Below are 24,941 nucleotides of genomic sequence, written 5' to 3'. Positions count from 1 at the left end.
AGAGGAACTTTGAGCGAGTCACTTTAAAATCTCAACCCTGTGCTGATATTTTCCCTCCAAAATAAAATATTTCTACTACGTCGAGGGTCAAAATTGCCCTGTTGCACCAAATCAAAAAAGTCACAGTTGAGAGGGATTTAAAAACTCATCACTTCATCCTTTAATGTACAAATAATCACCCACACAGACACTGTACAGTTGACGTTGATTACTGCTGCGGGCAAACACACGGCAAGAAATCTCAAAAACTATGATTAAGGCTCCTCGAGGACTCGTTACGCTTCACCACACCCGTCTGTTCACCAGGGACACTCGCTGGTGAAGTCTATTGCTTTCTTCTTATTACATGCAACATGTAGAGATCCACAGTATGATGAGGATGACGCCGGGTGTTAATGTATAAACTAACAGAGTGAACGATATGCAGGATCTGGAGCTTGAATTAAAAAAACAAAAACAAGGATTCACCTCCTGACTCCACCACGTCTGTCCGCTGATGTGAGTCACCGACGAGGGTTTGTGGCTGAGGTGAAGCCGAAGAAGCAGATTCCCCAGCGCTCGTTCTGGAGCGGGCCGACCTCCACAGAGACCTTCGACCTTCAACCTCAGGGTCCGAGATGATCCGAAGACGAGTTTGCCTCCTGCACAACAGGAAAAAACAGACAAAAAGAAATGTTAATGTAGGGATGTCGTGTCTTCATTTGTGGTAAGACGATGTCTGGCATGTTGTGGTTGCCGTTATCACGAAGGACGCCATGTGAAGGCCGAGGACAAAGACGACGCAACGTGGCACCAGAATGTTCCGTTATCGTCTTGCAGGAGCTCATCATTTTTTCCCCCCTGAATGACCGTGATCTTTCAAACAGCCCGGGCGTCCGTAAGAGCTGCAGCTAACCATCGTTTTCTCGATTAAATGTGAAGGATGGTTGGTCTGTAGCTTGGCAACACAGATTTCTAACCCGTTTGCAAAAGTGTCTTTTTCTTCTTGATCCAAACAACTTTCGTACAACACACGGGAAAAAAAGAAGGAAAACACAAACTAATGGTAAAATAACATTCCTTTAGACAAATTGTTTGAAAAGTATTATCATTACTGCAAGTCATTTTCTTTTTTTGTTTCATATATTTTCATTGAGGCATGCAAAATTTTCCAAATAAATAGAAAATTCAATTAAAAAACTGTTCGTATATAAGCAGGCATATGAACTCTTCCATATAGAAATAGATACAATTATAAATTAGATTAATTCCTTCAACAAATGAAATCATTGTTTTGTTAAATCTTCCGATTTCAAATGTCATTTAATTAACAAATTCAGTTTCCCAGAACCTAGAGTTATTTAACCCAAAATCAAAAAGAGATTCAGGATCAGTTTACAGCCAATTTCAGATCAATAAATACCTCAGACCTGATCCACCACATTGGCGGCACCACGCATCAGGACTAGTTCAATGTATGAAATGACAGTGGGAGATCACAGTTTTGCCAATAGAGGGCGATCAGGTCCGTCCCGACCACACGAGTCTGAGGAACCAGGACCTGGATGATGCTGCGGCTCAGAGCTGTTGTCACTGGCATCAAACAATATTCGACCTGCGCTGCCAAAAAATACTTTGTATCCTTTTAAACAGGGAAGCGATTTGTTGAAGTTCTGGTTTGTTTGTTTTTTCCTTTTTGAATTAAACAATAGAGATAAGCTGTGAACAACCTGCTCTACAAACACTACTACTATTCATTTCTCTTCCCATGAATGTTGAATGGATTGTTGTTTTAAAGCCTGACGTCACTAACATGTGATGGAGTTTTGCCACTTCAATTAAAACAAAACAATAAATGAAAACTAATCTGGTGTGAACATCAGGGGCTCGTTTGTTAATTCTGAAGTGAAAAGTGTCAGTTAAAACAAAAGAAAAAAAAAAAGAATCTTTACAAGATGATCCGATAAACATTAAATGATAAACTACGCTAATGACTCTAATAAAATAGAAAATAAACTATTGTGTGTTCAGAGGTTAAATCAGGAACTCATCCTGGTCCTTCTGCTTCCAGCCGAGTGAAAATACAACTTGGGATTTTCCAACATAAATTATATTAATGAAGAAATATGTGCTACAACTGCTGGAACCGATTCGTACAGGATCAGAGCCTATTTTTTATTTTTTTATTATAGTCCATTAAAAAGAGTAAAAAACCAACAGTGCTCCGGTCCGTCTGTCAATACTGTTGAACTCAGCCGCCGGTCTGTGGCACTCGGCCCAAAAACCTATTAAGCTTCAATATGAACCTTTGAAATCAGGTCACAGACTTTAGTTTTTTTCTTAAAGGCTTCCGTAATTTTCCTAAAACAAAAGGACACTTTAGTTTTTTCAGTTTTACCGATTAAACGATGCAATTGTTAGGGTCTTTTTTCAGAGGTGGATTAATGCACATTGAGTTGAGTTTTTCCTGCAGCATACATCAGTGGAATATATATATATATATATATATATATATGGATGTACAGATAGACAGATAAATACTTTATTGATACCAAACTGTGAAAAAGCAGTGATTCCTAAACTGTCATTATCAAACCCTCATGGAAAAACCCATTTGAGATATTTTACAGTTTAACTTTAAACTTTATAATAAGACATAAACATAAATGTAATGGGCTCCAGCCCCGTCCGCGACCCTTAATGGATAAATCGGTATTGAAAATGGATGGATGGATGAATGCACTTCTTTTCTGCATTATCCTGTGAAAAAAAAAAAAGCTTTCACATCGGCAAACGCAGATATCAATGTTCTTTAAAGTCTCATGATGAATCGATCAAGTTTTTTTTTTCCAGTGGAGATCAGTGGAGATTTGTGGCACAGAAGAAACACTATTCATCGGTGGTTTGGTGTTTTTGTGAGATTTGTTCAGAATACGGAAAATCACCATCCTTGTTCTATAAATGTCTTCAAACCGTCACCTCTCAAACAAACTTCCTCCCCCGAATGATTTCTTCACCAGAGTTCACTATTCAGCTACAAGCCGTTCGTATCAGTAACACTTTTCTGTAATTCCAGAGCACAGTCTTTGTATCGCTGACACATTTCTGAGGTCGACGCGCCTTTCAGCACAAGATCGCCGTGTCGTCCGACCGACCGACCTCCCCCCCGCGTGTCTGTGTCATCCTGCCAGTAACAAGAGGATTTCCCTTCCAACTCTGTTGAAACACGAATTGTTCCAGAGGTATTTTCACATTTTGTCGCTTGCATATTTGTGAATCATCCTCAAAGCCGTAAAAACAAAAGAGATCATCAGTTCATCAGAAACGGCTTGTTTCCCTCTGGCAACAGATCACTCGCGTTTGTTTTCTTCCCCCTCGACTCTCTCCAGGTAGTGATAAGACGCCACCCATTTACCGGCACTATCCAGCCTGTGACACTTCCTGTTCTCAGAAACTGAAAAACAAACAAAAGAGAGAACAACAACAACCGAGTGGCTTTCGCTCAATCTTCGGCAGAGATCTTGACAGTTTCCCCTTCGGCTCGAGCTGATAAAACCAGTTAATCTTTATCTTTGTGAATAGTTTCATGAGTCTGTTTCTTTTATTATTTTCCTTTTGTCAATTCCACTTTATACAAAGTTGCCAAAGTTGCTTCTCCAACTCTGACGAACCGACCGACTTTCACCTCGCCAAGTCCCGACAGGACTGCGGGGCGGCGCAGACCACACTGACGGATCGTCGTCATAACAACGCGCTGACTCACTTCTTGACGGGAGTGAATCAGCCGACGCGCTGTCCCCGCTCTGACTTCTGTGATTTCGGCTGCTGGGAAGACGAGGACGGGACCTGTGATTTGGGACCCGCCACAATGACTGCAGACATTTCTGAGAAGCCACAGCCTGTTTTACTGTGTGAAAGTGTGTGTGTGTGTGTGTGTGTGTATGAAAGACTGTGTGTGTGTGTTTGTGTGTGTTATTCAAGGCTTTGTTTTGTCTACTAGGCAAAAATCACTGACGAAAACTGAATAAAAACAGTGAAAACGAAGCAGAAATACTCCTCCTTGGATCTTGTATTTATGTATTAATTTTTAATCGTCATGGTAACTGTGACATCCTGTTAAACACATTCACATACACACACACACACACACATATATATATATATATATATGCACGTGTGCTTGTGTGTACTTTTTGGAGGGAAACGATTAGCCGATTAAGTAATCAGTCAATTAGTTTTCGATATATAACTTAAAATTTTTACTTTTTCCATTCTAAAATAATCACACACTGGAGGATGTGTAGAATTTTACATTAGAACTGAATATGTTTGTGTTTGGACTGTTGGTCGAATAAAACAAGATATTTAAATGTGTAACTGTGTGATATATTACAGACTTAACAAGTAATAAATCAAACAAGAAATACATGAATAGAAGTAATTTTAAGTGTGTATCGTGCTAAAATTATGATTAAATTATGTTTTAATCTTCCCTATTGTGCAACACAGAAATGATCAGAAAGGAGATAGTGCAGTAGGGCTGCTACCAACGATTATTGTTCACTTAATCGATTAATCGTTTTTGTCTATAAAATGACAGTGAAATAAATACTCATAATTTCCCAACGTGACATCTTCAGATGTCTTGTTTCTCTCGAGGGAGAAACTGTGTGAAGCTCTGTGGGACAAAGTTAAAGTAAACAGCAGTAAACCTGTAAACACACGGTCTGAGTGATCATTACAAAGTTTACTTTTATTGCTTGTTTTTTAATGTTTGACTAACCTCGAGGCTCATAAGGGAGCAGGTAAAGTCTTCCAATCATTGTTCACCATATTTCTGGTTTGGTAAGTGAGTCAAACTGTCGCTTGTATGAATAAACATGATATAAAAGTGTTCCCCTGAGGCCACAGGGCGTAACAGCTGCTGATTTAACTATGTTCACAGGCCAGTTGCCAACTGTGTCAAATTTGCATCTTTTTTTTTACTGCTACGGGAAACGACTGCGAGCTCGTCCAATACACGGCAATTATTTACTTAATTAACATCGTGCTGTACTGACAAAGACTTGAAACTAGAGATTGAAACATAAACTCCGCTGGAAAATGTTTACTCACGTTATGAATCAAGTGGGAAGTCGAGTCATTTTCTCATAGACTTCAATTATAAATACACGGCCATTATTTACTTAATGAACATCGTGCTGTACTGACAAAGACTTGAAACCAGAGATTGAAACATAAACTCTGCAGGAAAATGTTTACTGACGTTATGAATCAAGTGGGAAGTCGAGTCATTTTTCTCATTGACTTCTATAGAAACTGACCTCATTTTTGCAACAAGTGGAGTCGCCCCCTGCTGGTCTTTTGAGAGAAAACAGGTTTTAGGCACTTCTGCATTGGCTTCACTTTCACGTCCATTTTTATGTACAGTCTATGACGGGGAAGTCAAATGGAAAATTGTAATTACGACAATCCCACCTGTAAGGGGACCGCGAGTGTAGCAAGAGCTTTACAATTTGTCTCTTTAACAAAAAAACAAAAAACAAAAAAGTTTATTTCAAGTTAAAGGGGCAGTAAGCATTTCTAAAGCAATACAGGATTTGTAAAAGATCTGTGAATATTTCCCCAAGGTCCGCTAGCTGTCGGTTCTTAGTGTGCGCCGGAAAAAAATCTGGGTTTTCGGCTCAGCCCTGGCTCTGTAAATTAAAAAAACAAAAAAATGGTGCGGACCGCACATCAGAACCCTGAGAGTGCAGTTTTTAAGAGACTTTCTAGCGGGTGGAGCTGCAACTCCGTGGTTTTGGCCTAGTGGTTAACGTGTCGGTCTCCCATACCTGAGGTCACGGGTTCACTGCCCCGGCTCAGAGCAGTAAAATCACAACAACAAAGAGAAAAACAAGCTTTCTTCAAAACCTCTTACTGCCCCTTTACGTGAGTGTGCGCATGATCTGTGTGTTTGCACCTGATGGTATCTCAGAAGAAATTCTTGATGAGGGGCGTGACCAGTTTCACCCACAGCCTGACGTGGCGGTCCGGCCGCTCGAACGTGGCGCTGGACACCTCGGTGGAGCGCTGGTACAACATCTCCTGCTCCTGGGAGTTTCAAAAACACAGGTGTACGTTCAGTTACGATTAACTCAGTCATTAATCATCATCACTGCTGTGACAGCCCAAAAAAAAAAAAAGAGAAGGTTCTACCTCCTGCAGCTGGCTCTGCAGCTCCTCGTTCTCCGTTACTATGGCGATCTGGGCCTCCAGGTCACGGTGAACCGAGCGGTAACCAAAATTAGGGGAGCCAATTAGCGTGAGGCATGGCCGATCCTGCCCCTGGAGGTAAAACCACAGACCTGTCGGAGAGGGGAAAGCGGCGTGAGCCCCGTGAGGAGGTAATGCTTCATGAGAGGGAGACGCTTCCAGCAGGGAGTTCTGTCGGCCCAAACCACAACTAAAAGGAAGCACATGCAGAAAATCCCCAGCATGGATCCAAAACCCCAGAGTATGAGGGAGACTGAGTGTACATCCTCGTCCCGAGGCTACGACAGAATGACTGTACACGCCGCCTCCTCTCACGCTACATACCGCCGTGACCACAAGAAGAGCAGCGGAGCAGGCAGGAGAGGGAGCAGTGGGAGTAACGCGCCTTTCATTGTTTCCACCGAGACGAACACACTAATCTGGACGCCATGTTCGTTCAGACGTGTCGAATAATCGAAAGTTATTTAAAGTCAAAGTTAAAGTCAAACACAAAGTTTATGCGTAAGAAAACAATGACGCTGTGCAAATGTTTATATTCTTCTGAAGAGGATACAATCAGTTTTGGCTGTATTTGAGGAAACAGGAAAACGTTGGCACTCCTGAGCTATTTCAATGTACCGTCTGTTTATAGCAGCCAAACTTTGGAAGGAACCACATGTAATTCACATTTGTATTGAACAACATTGTGATCCCTGAAGATTTATTACTACTACTACATGTGTCACAGCTTTAAATCATTGTAAATTAATCTTTTGTCAATCAAAGTCTGTTGCTCATACATAATTAGCGATGTAAAGATGTCACCTAGGGATCTGAGACACTGCAGTGGAGGTTATATCTGACATTTCAAGCATTAATTGAAAATCATAAAACGGGTAGCTCAAATCAAGCGATCAAAGCCGTGGTATAATCACAGTTTACCACAAGCTATGACGTCGAGTCAGTTTGCATGGGGCCGTATCACTCCGCGACTGAGGAAGTAACGACGTAAGTAGACGTGAGTAGCAACGTTGAGGAAACTCAGAGAGCTCAAATCACACGGTGAAGGTTGAATTGGTTGAGTGGCTCGTAGCCTTCTTTCTGAGGAACGCTACAGTGCGGCGGTTGCTATGCAGGCGGCCAGGAGGGACTACTTTTTTGTATTCGTTCAAACAAAGTTTTAAAAATTGTAGTTTGTCGATTACTTTCATATCGCCATACTTTATAAAAGCAATAGCTCACTTCAGGCCGTGGTATACACTCACTATGTCACATCTTGGCCCGAAGCGAACAGAAGAATATGATACAAGCTGAGCGTTGACCTTGACAGGTATGTGTGCGTTTTTGTCTCATCCCACCTTTGGCGTGGAAGGTCCACTGGTTCCTGTGGTACTCGTGCAGGTGCACCCTCTCCTGCTGGCCCAGCTGGCACACCCGGTTGTAGAACTGCCGGGCGATGTGGACGTACGCCGCAGGAATTGCGCCGGCGACGCCCTTGGCGCCGAAGAAGCCGTTGACCTCCGGCGAGGCGGTGAGGATGCGGTAGTTGGCGCCGGCGCCAAGCACCAGCCGCATGTACGCCTGCGTCAGGTTGAAGTAACCCGACGTCAGGAACACGGTGGAGTCCGGCCCGGCGTCCGTCAGCAAACGCTGGAGGTTCAGAGGGAAACAGGGAGCCATTATACGCCCTTTCTAATATTGAACTTTTTGTCTGAAATAATAACTGATGATTGGTAATTTAGAATTATGGATTTCTTGACTGGAGTTTGGGCCGACTGAACACCGGTTTAGATGTCACTGGTTCTTGATGCCATTCTCAGTTAAATATGATATTCAGGGCATTTCATTTTTGCAAATTGAGTAGATTTAGGTCTGTCAGGATCATAATTGTTTGTGTTTTTATTGTCGTTATTTTTGTTTTTTTATATAAAAAAATACCAAATCTGACTAACCTGTGTGACCTGCTCGTCCACCTGGATGCCCAGAGGCTTCATCTGGACCAGAGGGAAGACCCAAGTGTCCTCCTCCCCCTCACTCATTCCCCCATCGTCCTCCGAGTCCTCTGACGGGTTCAGAAGACGCTGCCTGGTGTGAGCCGTGCTCACGACCTCCATGATCCGCTGCCTCGCCACCGCCGAGAATTCCTGTCTGTTGCCTGGTTGCCGTGGAGATTACAAAGCACTAGTGGGAGACGGTCAAACTGATCTCTGGGTCACAGTGTTCTGGGCTCTGAGTCAGTGTGTCTGTGTGTGTGTGTGTGCGCGTGTGTGTGTGTGCGTGCGTGTGTGTGCGCGTGTGTGCGCGTGTGTGTGTGCGCGTGTGTGTGTGCGTGGCTTGTATCTTTGTGAGGACCAGATTCAGTTCTAAACCATGGATAGTGAGGACCTTTCTTGGCCAGTCCCCGCTTGCTACGGCAGTTGTTGTCTTTTACTTTGTTATCCATAAAAAAGTAAAATGATAACTCTATTATTTAAAAGGGTTATTACTTGTAAAGGTTTACATGATCTAATGTTCAGTGAACACATCATTTTCCTGCAGCTCCTTTTTTCAGCCTCTGTCTGAAACACTTTTTAGCTCCTGTCTCTTTAAGGCCCCTCCCATCCCGATAAAGACCTGTTTGCTCTGATTAGCCAGCTGGCCCACTCTGCTGTGATTGGTCAACTGCTTCCAGTGCGTGTAGGAAGTGCTGGTCTCCCATTCACTTTATTTGGGGGAGTAGAGGATAGCCGTTGCCTTATGCACTTCCGTAACATTGTGACATCATGTTGTTACGGAAGTATTTGACAGAGAAGCTCCCTTTTCGCTATACCGCAGACTTTGGGGTTTTAAATTTGCAGACCTTTTACATACACACAAAAAACACAATATAACACACTAGAGGAAAGGGGAAAAACTGAAGAAAAAAGAAAAACATAATATGTCTCCTTTAAATTATGTTTTTCAACGTGAACCCCGCAAATGAAACTGAATTCCTCTCCAGTGTATTGGGGTTAGGGTTTGTGCAATCTCAGACCAAAACTATGTTCATGTCTAGATACCAATTAGCCTCAGACCGCTGACTCGGTGCCCACATCTCGGATTTGCTCAGAAATGTCATCCAAAAAATGAATAGCAACAGAAAAATCGTGGTTGAGATTGACACAGCTTTTTCTACTAGTTGTTGTTTTGTTTTTTTTGGGTATTTTATCCTTACTGGTGATAACAACATGACAAAGACAGACAGAAAATGTAGGTAGAGAAAGACGACATGCAACCACACGCACCTCGCCCCAAGAAACAACAACTCTTATAAAATCAACACATTTCAATGTCAACTAAAAATGTATCCCGCAGGACGGATCCAGCTCTCTCCTGATTGGTTGGGACACATACAAAACTAAATATATAGTTTTGTTTTTCTGGCTTTTTAAAGTTTTTCTGGTGTGCAGGTTTGGAACACGTTCATGTGCGCACAACCACCGACTGTAAGCACGTGCACGTTCTTTCGACGGGATGCAGGAACCATTAATTGGGCTTAACCTATCAGTATATTTTCTATCATACTAATGAGTTAGATTTCACTTTTACTAGTGTGTGTGTGTGTGTGTGTGTGTGTGTGTAGTTCCCACTCCATATCATCTTCCAGCAAGACAGTGACATCACAACCCTATTCCTGGTGTTCGTTACCACGCCGGTGCAGTCCTGCAGACATGATGTCATTCATCCCTCAAACTAACATCCTGGCAGACTGCGCTCGTGTTACGGACACACTGTACTAGTGTGTATGTGTATATCTGTGTGTATGTGTATATCTGTGTATATAAGTGTGTGTGTGTGTGTATACAGAGAAAATCCTGACAATTTCACATCCGGCTGCATGGCTAGCCAACCGCAAGAGCTCTCTACAGCTGTCTTTACTGCAAACACACACTCACTCACACACACGCACGCACTCAAGCACGCACGCACGCACGCACGCACGCACGCACGCACGCACGCACACCATCATTTATTCGCCTGTCTAAGCTTCTATGCTCCATTAGCAAAATCCTTCAGCTCCTCTTGCTGAAAACCTGACCCCTGCCACCGTAACCGAGCATGAAGTGTCAAAACATGTTGAGGGGTAAACAAGTGTCTGTGTGTACACACATGAAACACACACACAAACTCACTCGTGTTCCGTTCCTCACCTTTGTACGGGTGCACCATGCCGTCCAGCATGTTGACCGTGTCGTCGGGCTGCAGCTGCAGGGAGACGTCTCCCACTGCCTCCACCAGGTCGTAGAAGAAGTCGGCAACCTCCCGGCAGTTCTCTAGCAGCACGTAGCGGTCCTGTCGGTTTGTGAAGTAGGAGTCGCTCAGGTTGGCCCTGAAAAATGGCAGAGAGAGAAGGGGACAGATTTTAAGAGAGTATTTTGGGGAAAGGAAGAAAAGAGCACAAAGATAGACATTGGGTACGTTTTATGAAACTCTGAGAGGTTCATCTGAAGTGTCACAAAACGGCACTGTGCCCATTTGGCACATGCTGTTCTCGGTATGTTGAAATGGGTGTTGAGAACATTTCCCAGCAGTGACACTTAACACCTTCGCTTTTGATTATGCAATTGTACCAAGGACCGGAGCAAGATTTAACAAGGGTGAAAGGGAGGACGCAAGGACTGGACACGCAAGGACTGAAGCTTTCTGTCCCTGAATCAACAAACCCGCTGATGATGATGCTGTCGTCGAACAGGTAGACCTTGATATGCTGGACTCCGATGGTCTCGTTGAAGCGCTGCGGGACCAGCAGCCGCAGCAGCCCCCGCAGGTCCGGAGTGTGGTACAGAGACACGCGCATCTGAGAGGTAAAGCGCTGCAACAACGGCAGCAGCATGGTCCTCGAGTTAATCTGCCCTGCGCGAGAAAAAAAAACAAAAAACCAACAACCCCGAGACACAATCAGGAAGGGGTGAGAGTGGTGCTCTGAGATGACTAGCTACCAAGAAAAACAAACAAAACAAATGGAAAGTGCCGACAACCTCGTGATCCGCGAGTGTAGTCGAGCAATATGGAGACCTTCAGGTCTGGAGAGTGACTGTGGTCCTGTGAGTGTTGAAGAGCGTCCTCGATACAGTCAACCTGAGGGAAAACAACAAGACACCAACACGTGATTAAAATAGAACTGCACCAATTTCCCGTGAGCCTCGTGATGTACAAGTTACAAAAAAAAAAAGGATCAAAAATCGATGCTGCAGAACCAGAGACATTTTAAACACTATACTAGAGCCGCAACAGTTAATCGATCAGTAATCAACGACTTAATTAATTGCCAACTATTTTGATAATCGTTTAATCGGTTCAAGTAGTTTTTAAGAAAAGAAAAAAAAAAGATTCTTAAATGTGAATATTTTCTGGTTTCTTTGCTCGTCTACGACAGTAAAACTAAGTATCTTTGGTGAGTGGACAAAACAAATCATCATCTTGGGGTTTTGGGAAACGCAATTGGATTTCGCAGCTTCCCCTAGAGCCACAAGGGACTTAATACTTTTTTTTTTCTCTCCACAATTTCAGCAGAACTATCAATGACCTGTAAACAGACTTGGACATGTAAAATTGTTGGAGTTCCCCCCGTTTAAACCAAATCAAATCTCTGCATTGTGGAAAACTTTCTCAATGAGACAACTTGATTACAGCTTCCGTCTGACAGATTAGCGTTCAACCGTCCACTGCACAAAGTGGTCCTGAGCTGAACTAAATGTTGCAAGAAACGAAACCACTCCTGCATTTGACGGATGATTAATCTGCGGCTGTTCCAGTCTATAATTTCTGTCATTCTGTCTTTTTTGGGGGGGGGGGGGATTTTCTTGTTTTCTCCGTTTAAAAATCATTGAATATCTTCAGGTTAAGTACAATTGGTTGGACTAAACAAGAACTTTAAAAGCAGTCATCTTGGGTTCTAGGAAATGATCATGAGCATGATTTTCTGACGTTTTATAGCCAAAACATCAAACAGACAAAAAGAAAAAAAATAATAATGTCAATGAGCAATTTATTATGAAAAACCCTTCAGCCTCAAAAAGTGGGGATTTCCGTTTTTTGCTTGTTTCATAAAATTGTTACAAAGAAGAGCAGATAAATAGTCCATTAATTGAAGGCCTGATCTGAATTTTGGGTAAATTAAACACAATTAGACAAAAAAGGTTCAGGCTACTCATTGTATTTTCGAATTTTTGCATTAATTTTGATAAACTCCGACAGGAACTGCCGCGCAGTATGTACCCTAACCGTGGCATGTTCAAGACAAACATTACATTTCAAGATTTCAGATTATTCTCACTGCCTGCACCTTCAATTGGGTAAACACACTGCGCAGGTGTGACTGTCAGTATCGGGCAGGTCCCTGTGGTGCTGAGCCTGGGGATCCAGGCACTGGGGTGAAATCGTACCTGCTGTTTGCGTTTCTTCAGCCCAAACCACACACACACCGCGCTCGCATTCTTCCGCCGAAACGGAGATCGGAGTTCATTGTGTCCGATTACGAGCAAACCTGGGCTCGAAAACAACGTGGACTCATTGCACCTTTTTTTTTTTCTGACTCGCATTTCTGGTAATCCATCATCCTGCGAGGTCACGGAGTTTGGCAGCGAATCGCAGCCCGATTCAAATGCTTTTAGGTGTAATTAAGCATGTTTGACTTGTCTCTGCCTTTTTTCTGTAATTTTCCCTCCCTGCTGCTGCTGCTGCTCGTACCAGTTAGAAAAAAAAAAAAGAAAAACATGAAAAACGGCTGAACATGAGCATCAGTCCAGACGGCGGTTTGTTCTGGGTTAACATTGTTATGCTAGGCTTCCCAAGCATGAAGAACAGCGGGCTATCACATGCCAACACTGCTCTCCTTATACCCATAAACCCTCCTTGCATTTTGAGGTCTTTCCCTGTGACTGGCCCGGTGAACATTTTTTTATTCTGAACAAACCACGCTGCGGTTTTCTCGGAGGAGAACTCTGACTCACAGTTTCTGGCATCTCTGACCAGTTATTTGGCACGTGGCTGTGTTTCGATGGCACCGCTCTCACCTGCCCCAAAAACTGTCTAGAGTTGTAAAACCGTGAATCTGCTTCACACACACACACACACACACACACACACACACACACACACACACACACACACACACACACACACACACACACACACACACACACACACACACACACACACACACACACACACACACACACACACACACACACACACACACACACACACACACACACACACACACACACACACCAAGTTTCTCACCAGCTCCTGCTCCAGCTGACCTGTTCCCAGATACAGCGAGGCCATCACCACTCGCCTCTTCGCAGTCTTGATTCGTGCCTGTGGTGTTAGGGACAAAGAAAAAAAAAAACACAGAATCAAAAGGACTACATGTGGGTGTTGGGAATGTGGTCACAAAGGTGAGAGCAGAAAGCACATTTCCTGCCAGGAAAAGCACAAGACTTAAACAAAAGTACGCTGACTTTTCGGGTCACCAAGGGGCCCCACAAATCTGGAGAATAACAAATCCCTATTTTTTTCTTTTATTAGGTTGAAAGTAAATGTCTTCAGCTTTTCAAAGACGAAGAAAATGTCCTTGTGTCTTTGTTACATGACAGACACTCTCATCATTCCGTTGGATACATATTCATTACTGGGATTTCTGCCACCACTCCGAAATTCACAGCGATGACTACGTTGAGACCAGATGTTGGATACATTTTATATATATATATATATATATATATATATATATCTCAACCTCTGGCGATGTCCAGGTTTATGTTTGCAGAGAAAAGTGTGTTAGGGTTAATTAAATAAAGTAATTTTTCAAAAACTACAAACTACAACTACTAAAACATAAATGTCCTTGAGTATCCTGAAAGGCGCCCATAAATAAAATGTATTATTATTATTATGAAAAAAAGCATACATGCAACATGAAATCTTGAACACCCAAACTAAATTCCATGTATATTTAAATTTTAGATTGCAAATTGAGAAGCTGCATCAATCAAATCAAATGTTCTGCAGTTTTGCTTGACAAATTACTGAAGCAACCAATTTTCCAAATTTGACTTGATTTGTTTGAGCACAAAAAATAAAAATTCCATTCACCTCTGCTGTCCTGAAGTCTAAAATGTGGACCAAACATGTCTGCATGGCTTGATGCTCTACATTTGAAACGTAATTTGACCTTTTTTGGATTTGAAATTCCTCTTAATTCTGTGAAAGTTTTTCCACCAAAATTATATGTTCAGAAATAAGCTTTTTCCTATTTGTTTTGGTTAAGCTTAACTGCCTCCTCTTGCAAAGAACGTAATCACATGAATTCCTTTTCATTGCGCCTCGGGCGGAACAAATGTTTTGGTCAACTGCACACGCAAGTGTTAACATGATTTACAATCATCAAAACAGCCCAGTGACAGCTAGTAACAAAAAAGAAAGTGTGTTTGTGAGTGTGTGTGTGGGTGTGTGTGTCACGAGTCTAAAAATCTTAAAATACAACAATGTTCAACCTCAGCAGGTTTCCTTGTTATGGGAAAATGTCAATGAAACAAATGTCTTTGTGGAACACGCCCACACAAAGTGTAAAAACTTTTTACGAAACTACTTTATGGTTCATTTGAACATAAAAATAAATTATTACACTAAAGCCAGTCGTCTGTAGTGATACAAATACATCAGGGTTAAATATGCTTCATCACTGCTACGTCTACACCGGCCGCTGTCCACACTACACCAGTTTTCGAGCGCCTAAAGCGGAGAAGTTTGGAAACGCAGATCGCTCCCTTTTGGTTTGAAAACTCCGGGGCAGCGTTTGTTGTATGGACGGGCAGAATCTGAGACGATTGTTAGCGATGACGCAGTCGCCAGCATTCACTTCCTGATTCTTCAGTCACGACTCGACTACCGGCAGTGTAGGCCAAGCGCTGTAGATACTTACTTTAAGTACAAATCCTTGTTACTTGTAACCATTGTTGTTTCTCGTTCATAGTAACTTTTCTGTAACTAAGCGAACCGACTGCAGAGTAGACTATCTGCTTTCTGTTTACACCAGTACGCACATGTACAGTGTTCGTGAATGGGTCACGTGATCTGAGTTTTCAGGTATGTTAGTGTGGACGGAGATAATCACTGATAGAGAGCTAAAACACTCGTGTGGGCGAAAGATTGTTTTAGTTAAAAACACAATTTGACTAGTAAAAATACATTTCAAGGTGTTAATTGCACCAAGACATGTTAATAAACATGTTAATGATTTTGCATACATCACAAAAAAGAAAGAAGGGTAAATGTGTGGTGCGGTGACATAAACTCATCTCAGGTGTTTGAGAGTCAACGATCGAAGTCTGCTGGGAAAATAATACTTCAATTTAATCGAGAACAGTGGCACTGACCTTCATGGCCTGGTAGAACTGGTCGGGTGAGGTGAGAATGTGGATGTGGGTTCCCGGCACCCTGAAGGCGGGTACGTGCTCCGCCATCCATCGGAAGCGCGAGCAGAGGCCGTCGGCGCTGCCCTGATCTCCAGCTGAGCCGGCGGGCCTGGTGACGCAACGCGGGGCCGGGTCGGCTTCGGCCAGCAGGGGGGCCAGCAGCAGCACAGAGGAGCTGGGGGGGAAAGACAGAGTTTAGATGAGAATTAAGAGCCAATACTACCCGAGGGAGGCAATGTCGAGCTGTCCTCATATAAAATGTGTATATCTTTTAGATATATCTTTTTTTATTCATTCTCACTTTATTTCTTCCCTTTAAAAGTCTCCACGGAAAACCGAGCAGTTGGTGTGGGGTTGACTCACGGTCCTCCAGAATAACAAATTTGTGTCAAATGCTGGGCTCTTCAGTGGACAACAACACATCACTATGGATGTGTCTTCGTTTCCTAGGAAGGGAGACCAGGTCAGACTAAACGGGGTCAGCTGTGCCGTGTATCACAGGAAAACAATAGTTCATAATAGTTTTCACGGGTATTGGGTTTTTTGTGCTCGTCCCGCAGGTGCCAGCAGCCTCGAATGTCAAGACGTCAGAGCTGACAAACCAGCACATGAACACACAATGGGAATGTACACCCAATAATGATAATGATAACAATAATACACACCTAGAGCTAAAAAAACAGATCTGTAAATCATCAATCGTGAAGCTCTGCAATTACTTTGCCGAATTGGCAGAGTGGTTTTCTATGCCACTGTGTTAGTGCATGAAACTGAGCGAATCATGTCATGAGTTGAAACAAATAAATGTTGAATTACAGAAATTTGTGGAAAAGAGGGAAGACGTCAGAGGAGATGATGTGTACGACTATTGAAATGATTGAAGCCAAAGAATCACAGACTTTTGTGTTTTGCTAATACAGTGTCTGAGAGACATGGACGAGACATTACCGGAAACATTTTCATGCGATTCAATGTTGACCGTAGGAGACAAGACATTTTATTTAACCTTTAAGAACTTTAAGATTCAACTGTTCGTCTGGTTTTAATTTGTCAGTATCCTAAAATCCACCCCAACGCCACAGTCGTCTCTGACATAAAATCACATAATTTGGTCTGCCAATGCAAGCCACATTAAATAAAGACAGGGTGGAGCAGTGTTTACCTCAAACATCACAAGCTGATTGTCAGAAGTCATTCTGCTGCCTCCCTTTGTATTCATTACAACCAAACTTCATGAAAACGAAAACACACACACACACACACACACACACACACACACACACACACACACACACACACACACACACACACACACACACACACACACACACACACACACACACACACACACACACACACACACACACACACACACACACACACACACACACACACACACACGGTTTATGTTTGGGTTTTGGATTTGAACCACAGAGGCGACTCACAATAAGTCGGAGGAAACAAGAGTCGCATGTAAAAACAAAAAAACAGCTCAGGGCTTCTCTCCAAAGCCACTGTGCTGAGTTAGATGTTCTGCTGCAAACACGCACTCACACACACACAAAGAAGGGATTTCCCCGTTATTTGTGATTTGAATCAATAACACACGTTTTAGTCACTGAGCCCCCCCCCCCCCCCCCAAAAAGAATTGCATTATCAAAGAGAACTTCATCACATCCCGTCTTTTACGACGGCGCAAATTACACACTTTATGTAACCTTTATGTACGAGCACACAGAGCTTATATAAAGTGAAGGTCCTCAACTCGTCTCGACGCCTTTAGAGATAAGGAACGCTGTTTGACATTGTGTTACCTTGGCAACATTTCAGTCCAGGACTGTGACGAACGACAGTAAAGTTAAGAGTGGAATAAACTTGATTTTAGCCAATCCTAAAGTTGCTCCCTCCTCCATCAACGCGCTGCGATGTGGCCTCTGTGGGCGCCCTTTAAAATAAAACCTCAGAGGAGAGCGATTTGACGTTTGTAGCCGAGATGTAGTTAACTTCCTCAGATGTGATGAAGTCAGAGAGTTAAGTTGATAAGCCGAGGCTTCGGCTGGTAATTTTCGATGAATAGAAGGAGCTGTTTTACTTGTGTGTCTGCGCCACATCCCCCTCCTGATTTCAAGCATGTGACGGGAGAAAACGTCTTCTGGGAATCTCTCTTTACCCTTAAAGGATTCAGATCTAAATCTGGAACACTACATGGCCTAAAGTTTGTGGACACCTGAAAATTACTACCGTGTGTGTCCATTGAAAAATATATAATTTGAAAACAGCCTCCAAGTCCACAAAAGACAGGGCTGTCCACATACTTTTAGCTATACACTCCATCATAACGCAATATAAGTTATCATTATCAATGAAAAGCAGCAGGGGGCACGTGTGCTGTACATACCCCAATCAGGCAAAATTATTTTATTCTTTTCATATTGTAATAATGCAGCAGCTCTTGCTCACTGTTGAGCTTCTTATATTTTGTACATACTAACCCTTTTTGTAAATTTGTTTCTATATTCTTGTCCACTTTGCTGCTGTAATGTCCAAATTTCCCCATTGTGGGATGAATAAAGGTTTATCTTATCTTTTTAATCTGTACTCAAGAGTGCATTTTTTAAAACTATGTACGACGTCATGTTCTGAAACACACACACACACACACACACACACACACACACACACACACACACACACACACACACACACACACACACACACACACACAGTGTAATAACTTTGCTTTGTACTATATTTGAACTTGAGGAGGAAATGACGCAGAAACAATTACAGGAACTTAAACTTCACACTAAATTTCCCCCAGTGAAAACAATGTCCTCTGTTCTCAACAGGCCTGTTTTTTTTATCGAGACTGGTAAAGTCTCTGTGATTTGAAACAAAAGGTTTATTCTTCACGTGGTGAATTGAATTTAGAAAATGACAAATTTCTGCTCAGTTGAAGCAGGACGGTGATACATCTTGTAAAACGCTCTACCACTCACCAAGGGTTGCAGCCGTGCAAACCTTCTCTTACAATATAAAACTTAAAAAATGTATTCATATTAAATAAATACAATAACACGTATCAAACAGAACATCTGAACCAGTTATCTTATGAAGCTGATTTTTAGATAGTGAATTGGATGAAAAATGACAGATGATGAAAACAGTGGGTTTAGCTGGAGCCCTAGATTAAAAATAAATAAATAAATGCTGTTCCTCCTCTTGTCCAGAACATTCTGGTAACTTTCGATGAATTCTACGTCTCTTGAATGTACAGAGGTGAAATTTCGAGTGAAGAGCTGCAACAGTTAATCGATTAATCGAATAGTAATTGATTACTTAATTAATTGCCGACTATTTCGATAATCGACTAATCGGATCAAGTATTTTTTATGGGGGAAAAAAAATTCTAAATTCTCTGATTTCAGCTTCTTAAATATGAATATTTTCTGGTTTCTTTGCTCCTCTGTGACAGTGAACTAAATATCTTTGGTGTGTGGACAAAAACAAAAAGACCATCTTGGAATTTGGGGAAACACGATCGTAATTTTTCACAATTTTATGACTTTTTATGGACCAATCGAATAATCGAGAAAATAATCTTCAGATCGATGGATTATGAAAATAATCATTAGTTGAAGCCCTGGTGGAGTGCAACCGTCCATGTTCTTTTTCTGCATCAACAGAACAAAACTTAAATTACAAACAGGAAAGACGGATCATTAATGCTGTCAAGACTGACGTGTCCTCGGTGGAGCAGGACAACCATCACCTGTTTATCCGACCTGAGACATCACCTGTCCGGGGCAGCCTCCTCCAGGAAGAGCCTCACTCTGGTGTCACACTATGGGGCAGCATGATAGAAAACAAACCCTAAAGTGACATCCACGGTTACATAACCCCCCCCCCCCCCCCCCGAAGGTGAGCTGCTGTTAGCTCGACTGGCAGCCACCACAGGCAGGTGCATCACTTTACTACACTTTGGCGACGACTTACGTGAAGTGTTTTGCTGTAGTTTCACACACACACGCTACGAGTCGTTTGGCCGAACGTGCTAACGCGTCAACAACACGCGTCGAGTCGACTCCGAGTCAAAACACGGCGACGAGAGGACGAGTGTCCGATAACGGACGCATTAGCCTGAGGCTATGTGTGGGGGTGAAGATATTGGAGTGGTGGGGGGGGGGCTGACCGTCGTGTCCGTGTCCCCCGCGGGTGAACCGCGTCTCTTACCCGCCTCGTCTGTCCCGTGCGCGGAAGAGCCGGTCAGATATGCGGGTGAACACCCCGGCGATGGCCGGTGAGTACACGGAGTGCACCAGCCTCCTCCAGGACATGGGAGCCGCCATTGGTGCTGCGCCGAGTCTTTGAATCAACTTTATTGACACCGCCGCGGAGTTCACAGACAGAAGTAGTTACAGCACTGCAGCCTGCTCAAGTACACATTTCAGGTACTTGTACTTCACTTCAGTGTATTTAGTATGTCTTTTATGATACGTTTACTACCCCACTACATTTTATAAGGAAATATTTGTACTCCACTACATTTATTTCAAAGCTTTAATCACAATTTACTTTACAAATTAAGACAAAAAAGCACAATAACAGCTTATTAGTACATAAGTAACCTTTTAATCAGTTAATCGATTTGTTGGGGGAAAAAATGCCAACTGTTTTATTAATTATTTAATATATTTTTATGCAAAAAAATGCCAAACATTTCAGATTTCCAGATTTTGTAATGTTAGTATTTTGTTTGTTTTTGTTGTTTTGTCTATATATATATATATATATATATATATTTATGTATGTATTTATTTGTTTTTGAGGGTTTTGACTCTTTATTGGACAAAATAAGTAATGTGATGCTGCCTTTCGGCATAACTGTGTTACAATTTTCTGAATTTGTACAAATCCAGGATTTTCATTTAAATTTTTTCACTTTCTTTAACATTGCAATCTTTTTATTATTCATTCATTCATTCATTCATTGTCTACCGCTTTATCCATTTAAGGGTCGCGGGGGGTCGCTGGAGCCAATCCCAGCTAACCTTGGGCGAGAGGCGGGGTACACCCTGGACAGGACGCCAGACTATCACAGGGCCACATACAGAGACAGACAACCATTCACTCTCACATTCACACCTACGGTCAATTTATAGTCTCCAATGAACCTAACCCCATTCTGCATGTCTTTGGACATTATTATTATTATTATTATTATTATTATTATTATTATTATTATTCTTTTTGACATTTTCCCCAATTTTCCATGAACAAGGTATGACCTCAGCAGCTTTTCCGTCACGCAACACAAAGCATGTCGCCTATGTCGTCGGTTGTTTTCGTTTGTCAACAGGTGCTTTTTTTTTCTTGGTGCATGAGACTCTGCTCTCCTTGACATGTGAGGAAGTAAAAAACCCACAAAAACCAGTCCTTCCTCATTATTACACTGAAATGACACGACTGCTTGACTGGCAGTGGTGGTTAGTTACGTGGGGCGAGGTCAATTAGTGCTGCTCATTGTAGTCTTTATGTTGTTGGTGTTTGATTGTTTGTTTAATTGCTAGTTTTTATTTCTCACTGGATAAAGAGAACAACAACAACAGCCCTCGTATCCCATAGTGGTGGAAAGTGCTTGCATGTTCTTGTACTTATTAATATTGTGGTTTTCATTCCACTGCATTTCAGCGTTTGACTACGGAGCTACTCTCAACATTTTAATGGCCTGTAATGGGCTTATAAAATGCAATTATGTATTTAGGATAATTAAATACTTTAAGATAATAACTTCACGCCAGTAATTATCTACCTACCTCCCTAATAATAGCTTGAGTGACCGCAAAACATTAAATGCTGCGTGCACATGAGTGCACTAATAATAATAATTATTATTATGCTACACTATGAAACATGATAATACAACACTGACAGAAGCCACTTTTGCTTTTTTAAAAACACACACTCACAGACACACACACCGAGAGAGGGAAAGAGAGAGAGGGGGAGAGAGAGGGAGCTGTTTATTTCAGAAAGACAGAATTTCTGGTCAGAGTATTTCAGGTCAGGCTCATTGGCAGAGCAGCTCGGCGGGTTGTTGCTCAAGAGCACTTCCAATAAGTCAGATGCTTCCCGACACGACACAACAAAGGCCTGAGGCACTTAATCATTAAACATTAGCCGGTTTGTAGCAGGTCGGGTTTTAATCATCTCTGATGTTGTCAAAGGGAGTGAAAAGACAATGAAGTTTTAAGCCTTACCTGACATTTGATGTATTTTTCTTTGTGAAGCTAAGTCTTTATCAATACAGCAGCACAAAAGCCAACATACTAATTCAATGATATGACAAACTACTAAAAACACATTATATACTTTACAACAGATGCCACTGAGTTAATATTTGTGAAAGGTAGAAAGTAACATTTACTCACGCACTGTGCTTCTACATTTAGGAGGGACTTGACTGTTTTCTTTTTATGCCACTTGAGGCTTTTTAATCTAACCACATTTCCAGTGGGAAATATTGAACTTTTTAACTCCACTATATTTATTTGGCAGCCTATAGTCACAGCCAAGTTACTTTGCAGATTAAGATTCGACATTTACAAAAACAAATATAAAACACGTCGCATTGTTATAGAAAAAATAAATAAACCATAAAGCAATAAAGCAGTCCAGATTACTGCAGCTCCACCTTGGCCAGCTGCGACATGAAATTGCTGTTTACACATTAATGCATCGGTGCTAGTATTAACACTGCAAAGAAAAAAAGAGTAGCGATACAAATGTTCGTTTTTACTTCTCCAAAACTGCTCAAATCTCTAATGGTCAAAGAGACCAAATAATTATTACCAACCCATGTTATTTTGGTTGTAAGTTTATCGGACCGCATTTCAGCACCATGTTCAAACAGCCTGTTTGTGCAGTCTGGATGTGACACAAGCTCATACTTTGTGGGATTTACATGAGGTGTATGTGTTTGTGTGTTTATATTGGTATTTCCAGACGATTTGATGTAAACTATGAACAGCATGACTTCAGCTCAGATTAGGGGACCAAACGGCCTAATCTCAGAGAAGCAGATTTGACCTATCACTTCTCTGGAGGTCTTAATTCTCTCAATGTTGACTCCTCCACCCAAGGGCACAGATCTCATTACAACTTAGGGGTTATGGACCACAAACATGGAAATTTTTCTCAAGAGTATTTTTTCCCCTCAGGGAGACATGAATAATATACCGACAATGTATATTTCAAATTATCTGCTGCAACAGACACGGACATTAATATAAGTGTACAAGTAAAACACTGCTTTCTGCAGCAGAATTCTCATCGTGTCCTCCCGCCTCCTCCACGCTCTTCTATACCCTGACGCCATAGAATGTGCCGGAAATGTCCCTTCACTGTTGCGAAACGCGTCTGACTCGGAACAATCTCTCACATGTGGACGGCAAACTAGGGAAAATGCAATTTTTTCCGCACAATTTTGTGGACGTCTGAAAACATCTATAGTTTATCATATGCAACAGTTCAGACCACTGAGCTGGATAAACGGTTGGAGGGGGGGGGGGTAGACAAAACCTTTAAAAAGAAGGCTATTTTGCAAACTATGTATTTTCAATTGTATAAATCATTTTGATTTCATTTTCCATTTTTTTGAGAGTTGTTTCATGTTTTTTTAGAAGTTAGGGGGCAAGTCCCCCTCCCCAGGACCTGTGCCCATGCCTCCACCCCTTACATCTGTCTCTCAAAACACACACACACACACACACACACACGCACGCCACGATTTCACCGAGTGTTATTTTTTTATAATGTTCCATATGCGGAGCTTTTAACTTTTTCACCTTGTCGAGAAGGGAACCCAGCAGTACCAGGAAACGGGCCCGGCAAAGATCACGCTGATTATGTACTGGCGACCTGCCAAGACGAAAAAGAAAAGAAAAGAAGAAAAAAAAAAAAAAAAAAGCGCGAGCACGTGTTCTTGTTCTTTTTTTTTTTTTTTTTTTTTTTTTACTGGCGTGCGTGCGCGCGCGCGCGAGCGTGCGTGCGTGCACGCGTGTGTTTACTGGAAGAGCCTCCTGAGCGGAGGGAGGCGGAGCCTTACGGCTTCACTCACTGGAACAACCTCCAGTAACCTTCCTCCACACACGGACGGGACTCCTCCGGCGGGATACCACCGCCGCCGCATTCCTCCGCTCGGGAGAGACAAGACCTTTAACACACGCTCTTTCCCGCCGCCCGCCCCCCCCCCCCCCCTATATTTTTATTATTTTATTTTTTTTTAAAAGGATATTTTCTATTTTGTTTTAATTTTCTTTTCGGGGCACTTTAATGCCTGAGTTAATCATTCATCTAGCACTACTCTCGGGTAGTTTGCATATATTCGACGAGAGGCTGCGGCGCGGGGCTCCACAGATCCGCAAGGTACGTTGACAGAGACGCGTCGCTCCGAGTGGGAACGGAGACCGGGGAGAGGGCGACCCGGCGCCGGGGGCCCCTGGTGCAGTGCAGCCGGCGGCGCTGCAAGTGGACTTCTACGGGGTAGATATAGTGGAGCGACCTCACCAACCGGCGGCTCTGAGCCGCCATGGCGCCTCCACCGTCCCCGTGTGTGTCCCCGACCTCCGGCCCCCCCCCCTGCAGCCGTCCGAGGGACCGGAGCAGAGGAAAACCCAGACCGGCACGGGGACACCTTTTTTTTTTTCATTTTTTTTTTCAAGCCACAATGAAACCGGAGACCGGGCCCCTCGGCTGAGTCACAGAGAATAAAAGGCGTTTATTTAGTGGGGCAGAGAGAAGGGGGGAACACAAAAAAAAAAAAAAAAAAAAGCGCGCCGGACTCCTTCACTACATGTGACCCCGTTTTCTGAAATCCCTTGTTGCGGTGCGCCCGATCGAAGGCAATTGAAAGCAATCAGGATCCAGTTGCCGTCGGGCTGCACGGTGCAGCAGCAGCAGCAGCAGCAGCAGCGTCGTGAACAAGCGAGGGTTCCTTTAAACTCAGTACAACCTGGCTGCTCGCTGCACAGTCCCACCTCATGCATGTGTCCGAGTCGCCATAGCTGCATTTTATGGTCGTGAACCGAGCAACTTTCAATGCAGCCTGTGTTGCATGTCTGTGTGAGTGTGTGTGTGAAGGAAATACCTCACCTGTGCCCCCTCCCTCCCAGGTGTGTTTAGGTGCTCTCTCCCAGCCCCTCTCTGGATGCATCGGACTCCTCTGCCCCGGGGCCCTGGACCCGGTGTGTGACCCCGCCGCCCTCGCCTCACCCGCCGCCGCCAGCG

General features: G+C 42.9%; 1 protein-coding gene across 5 annotated transcripts; it reads right to left on the bottom strand.

The window, feature by feature from the left end:
* Nucleotides 1-136: 136 nt before the first annotated feature.
* LOC118287874 (CDP-diacylglycerol--glycerol-3-phosphate 3-phosphatidyltransferase, mitochondrial) lies at nucleotides 137-24,941 on the bottom strand. Of its 5 annotated transcripts, XM_035613492.2 has the most exons (12): nucleotides 19,887-20,017; nucleotides 15,955-16,099; nucleotides 15,615-15,828; nucleotides 13,465-13,554; nucleotides 11,211-11,310; nucleotides 10,896-11,085; nucleotides 10,383-10,561; nucleotides 8,166-8,368; nucleotides 7,572-7,863; nucleotides 6,178-6,326; nucleotides 5,942-6,072; nucleotides 137-641 (listed from the first exon to the last, which is right to left on the bottom strand). In XM_035613492.2, exons 3-11 carry the CDS (start codon nucleotides 15,699-15,701, stop codon nucleotides 5,953-5,955), a joined length of 1,410 nt encoding a protein of 469 aa, XP_035469385.1. In that variant the 5' UTR covers nucleotides 15,702-15,828; nucleotides 15,955-16,099; nucleotides 19,887-20,017; the 3' UTR covers nucleotides 137-641; nucleotides 5,942-5,952. The 5 variants fall into 5 exon arrangements, with proteins under 5 accessions (XP_035469385.1, XP_035469387.1, XP_047183526.1 ...); XM_035613494.2 differs by lacking the exons at nucleotides 15,955-16,099; nucleotides 19,887-20,017 and adding an exon at nucleotides 24,807-24,941; XM_047327570.1 differs by lacking the exon at nucleotides 15,955-16,099 and having other exon boundaries at nucleotides 19,887-20,043.

This window comes from Scophthalmus maximus, chromosome 16 (genome assembly GCF_022379125.1).
Source record: "Scophthalmus maximus strain ysfricsl-2021 chromosome 16, ASM2237912v1, whole genome shotgun sequence".
NCBI classification, from domain to species: Eukaryota; Metazoa; Chordata; class Actinopteri; order Pleuronectiformes; family Scophthalmidae; genus Scophthalmus; species Scophthalmus maximus.
This window is presented reverse-complemented; position numbering and strand designations above follow the sequence as displayed.

Excerpts from the sequence above, each read along its gene's own strand:
- LOC118287874 (XM_047327570.1), bottom strand. The coding sequence starts at position 20,002 with ATGGCGGCTCCCATGTCCTGGAGGAGGCTGGTGCACTCCGTGTACTCA. Across the intron at positions 15,829-19,886 it reads GCACGGGACAGACGAGGCGG|CTCCTCTGTGCTGCTGCTGG; the intron begins GTAAGAGACGCG and ends TTTCCCCCCCAG. Across the intron at positions 10,562-10,895 it reads GACAGCATCATCATCAGCGG|GGCCAACCTGAGCGACTCCT; the intron begins GTTTGTTGATTC and ends GCCATTTTTCAG.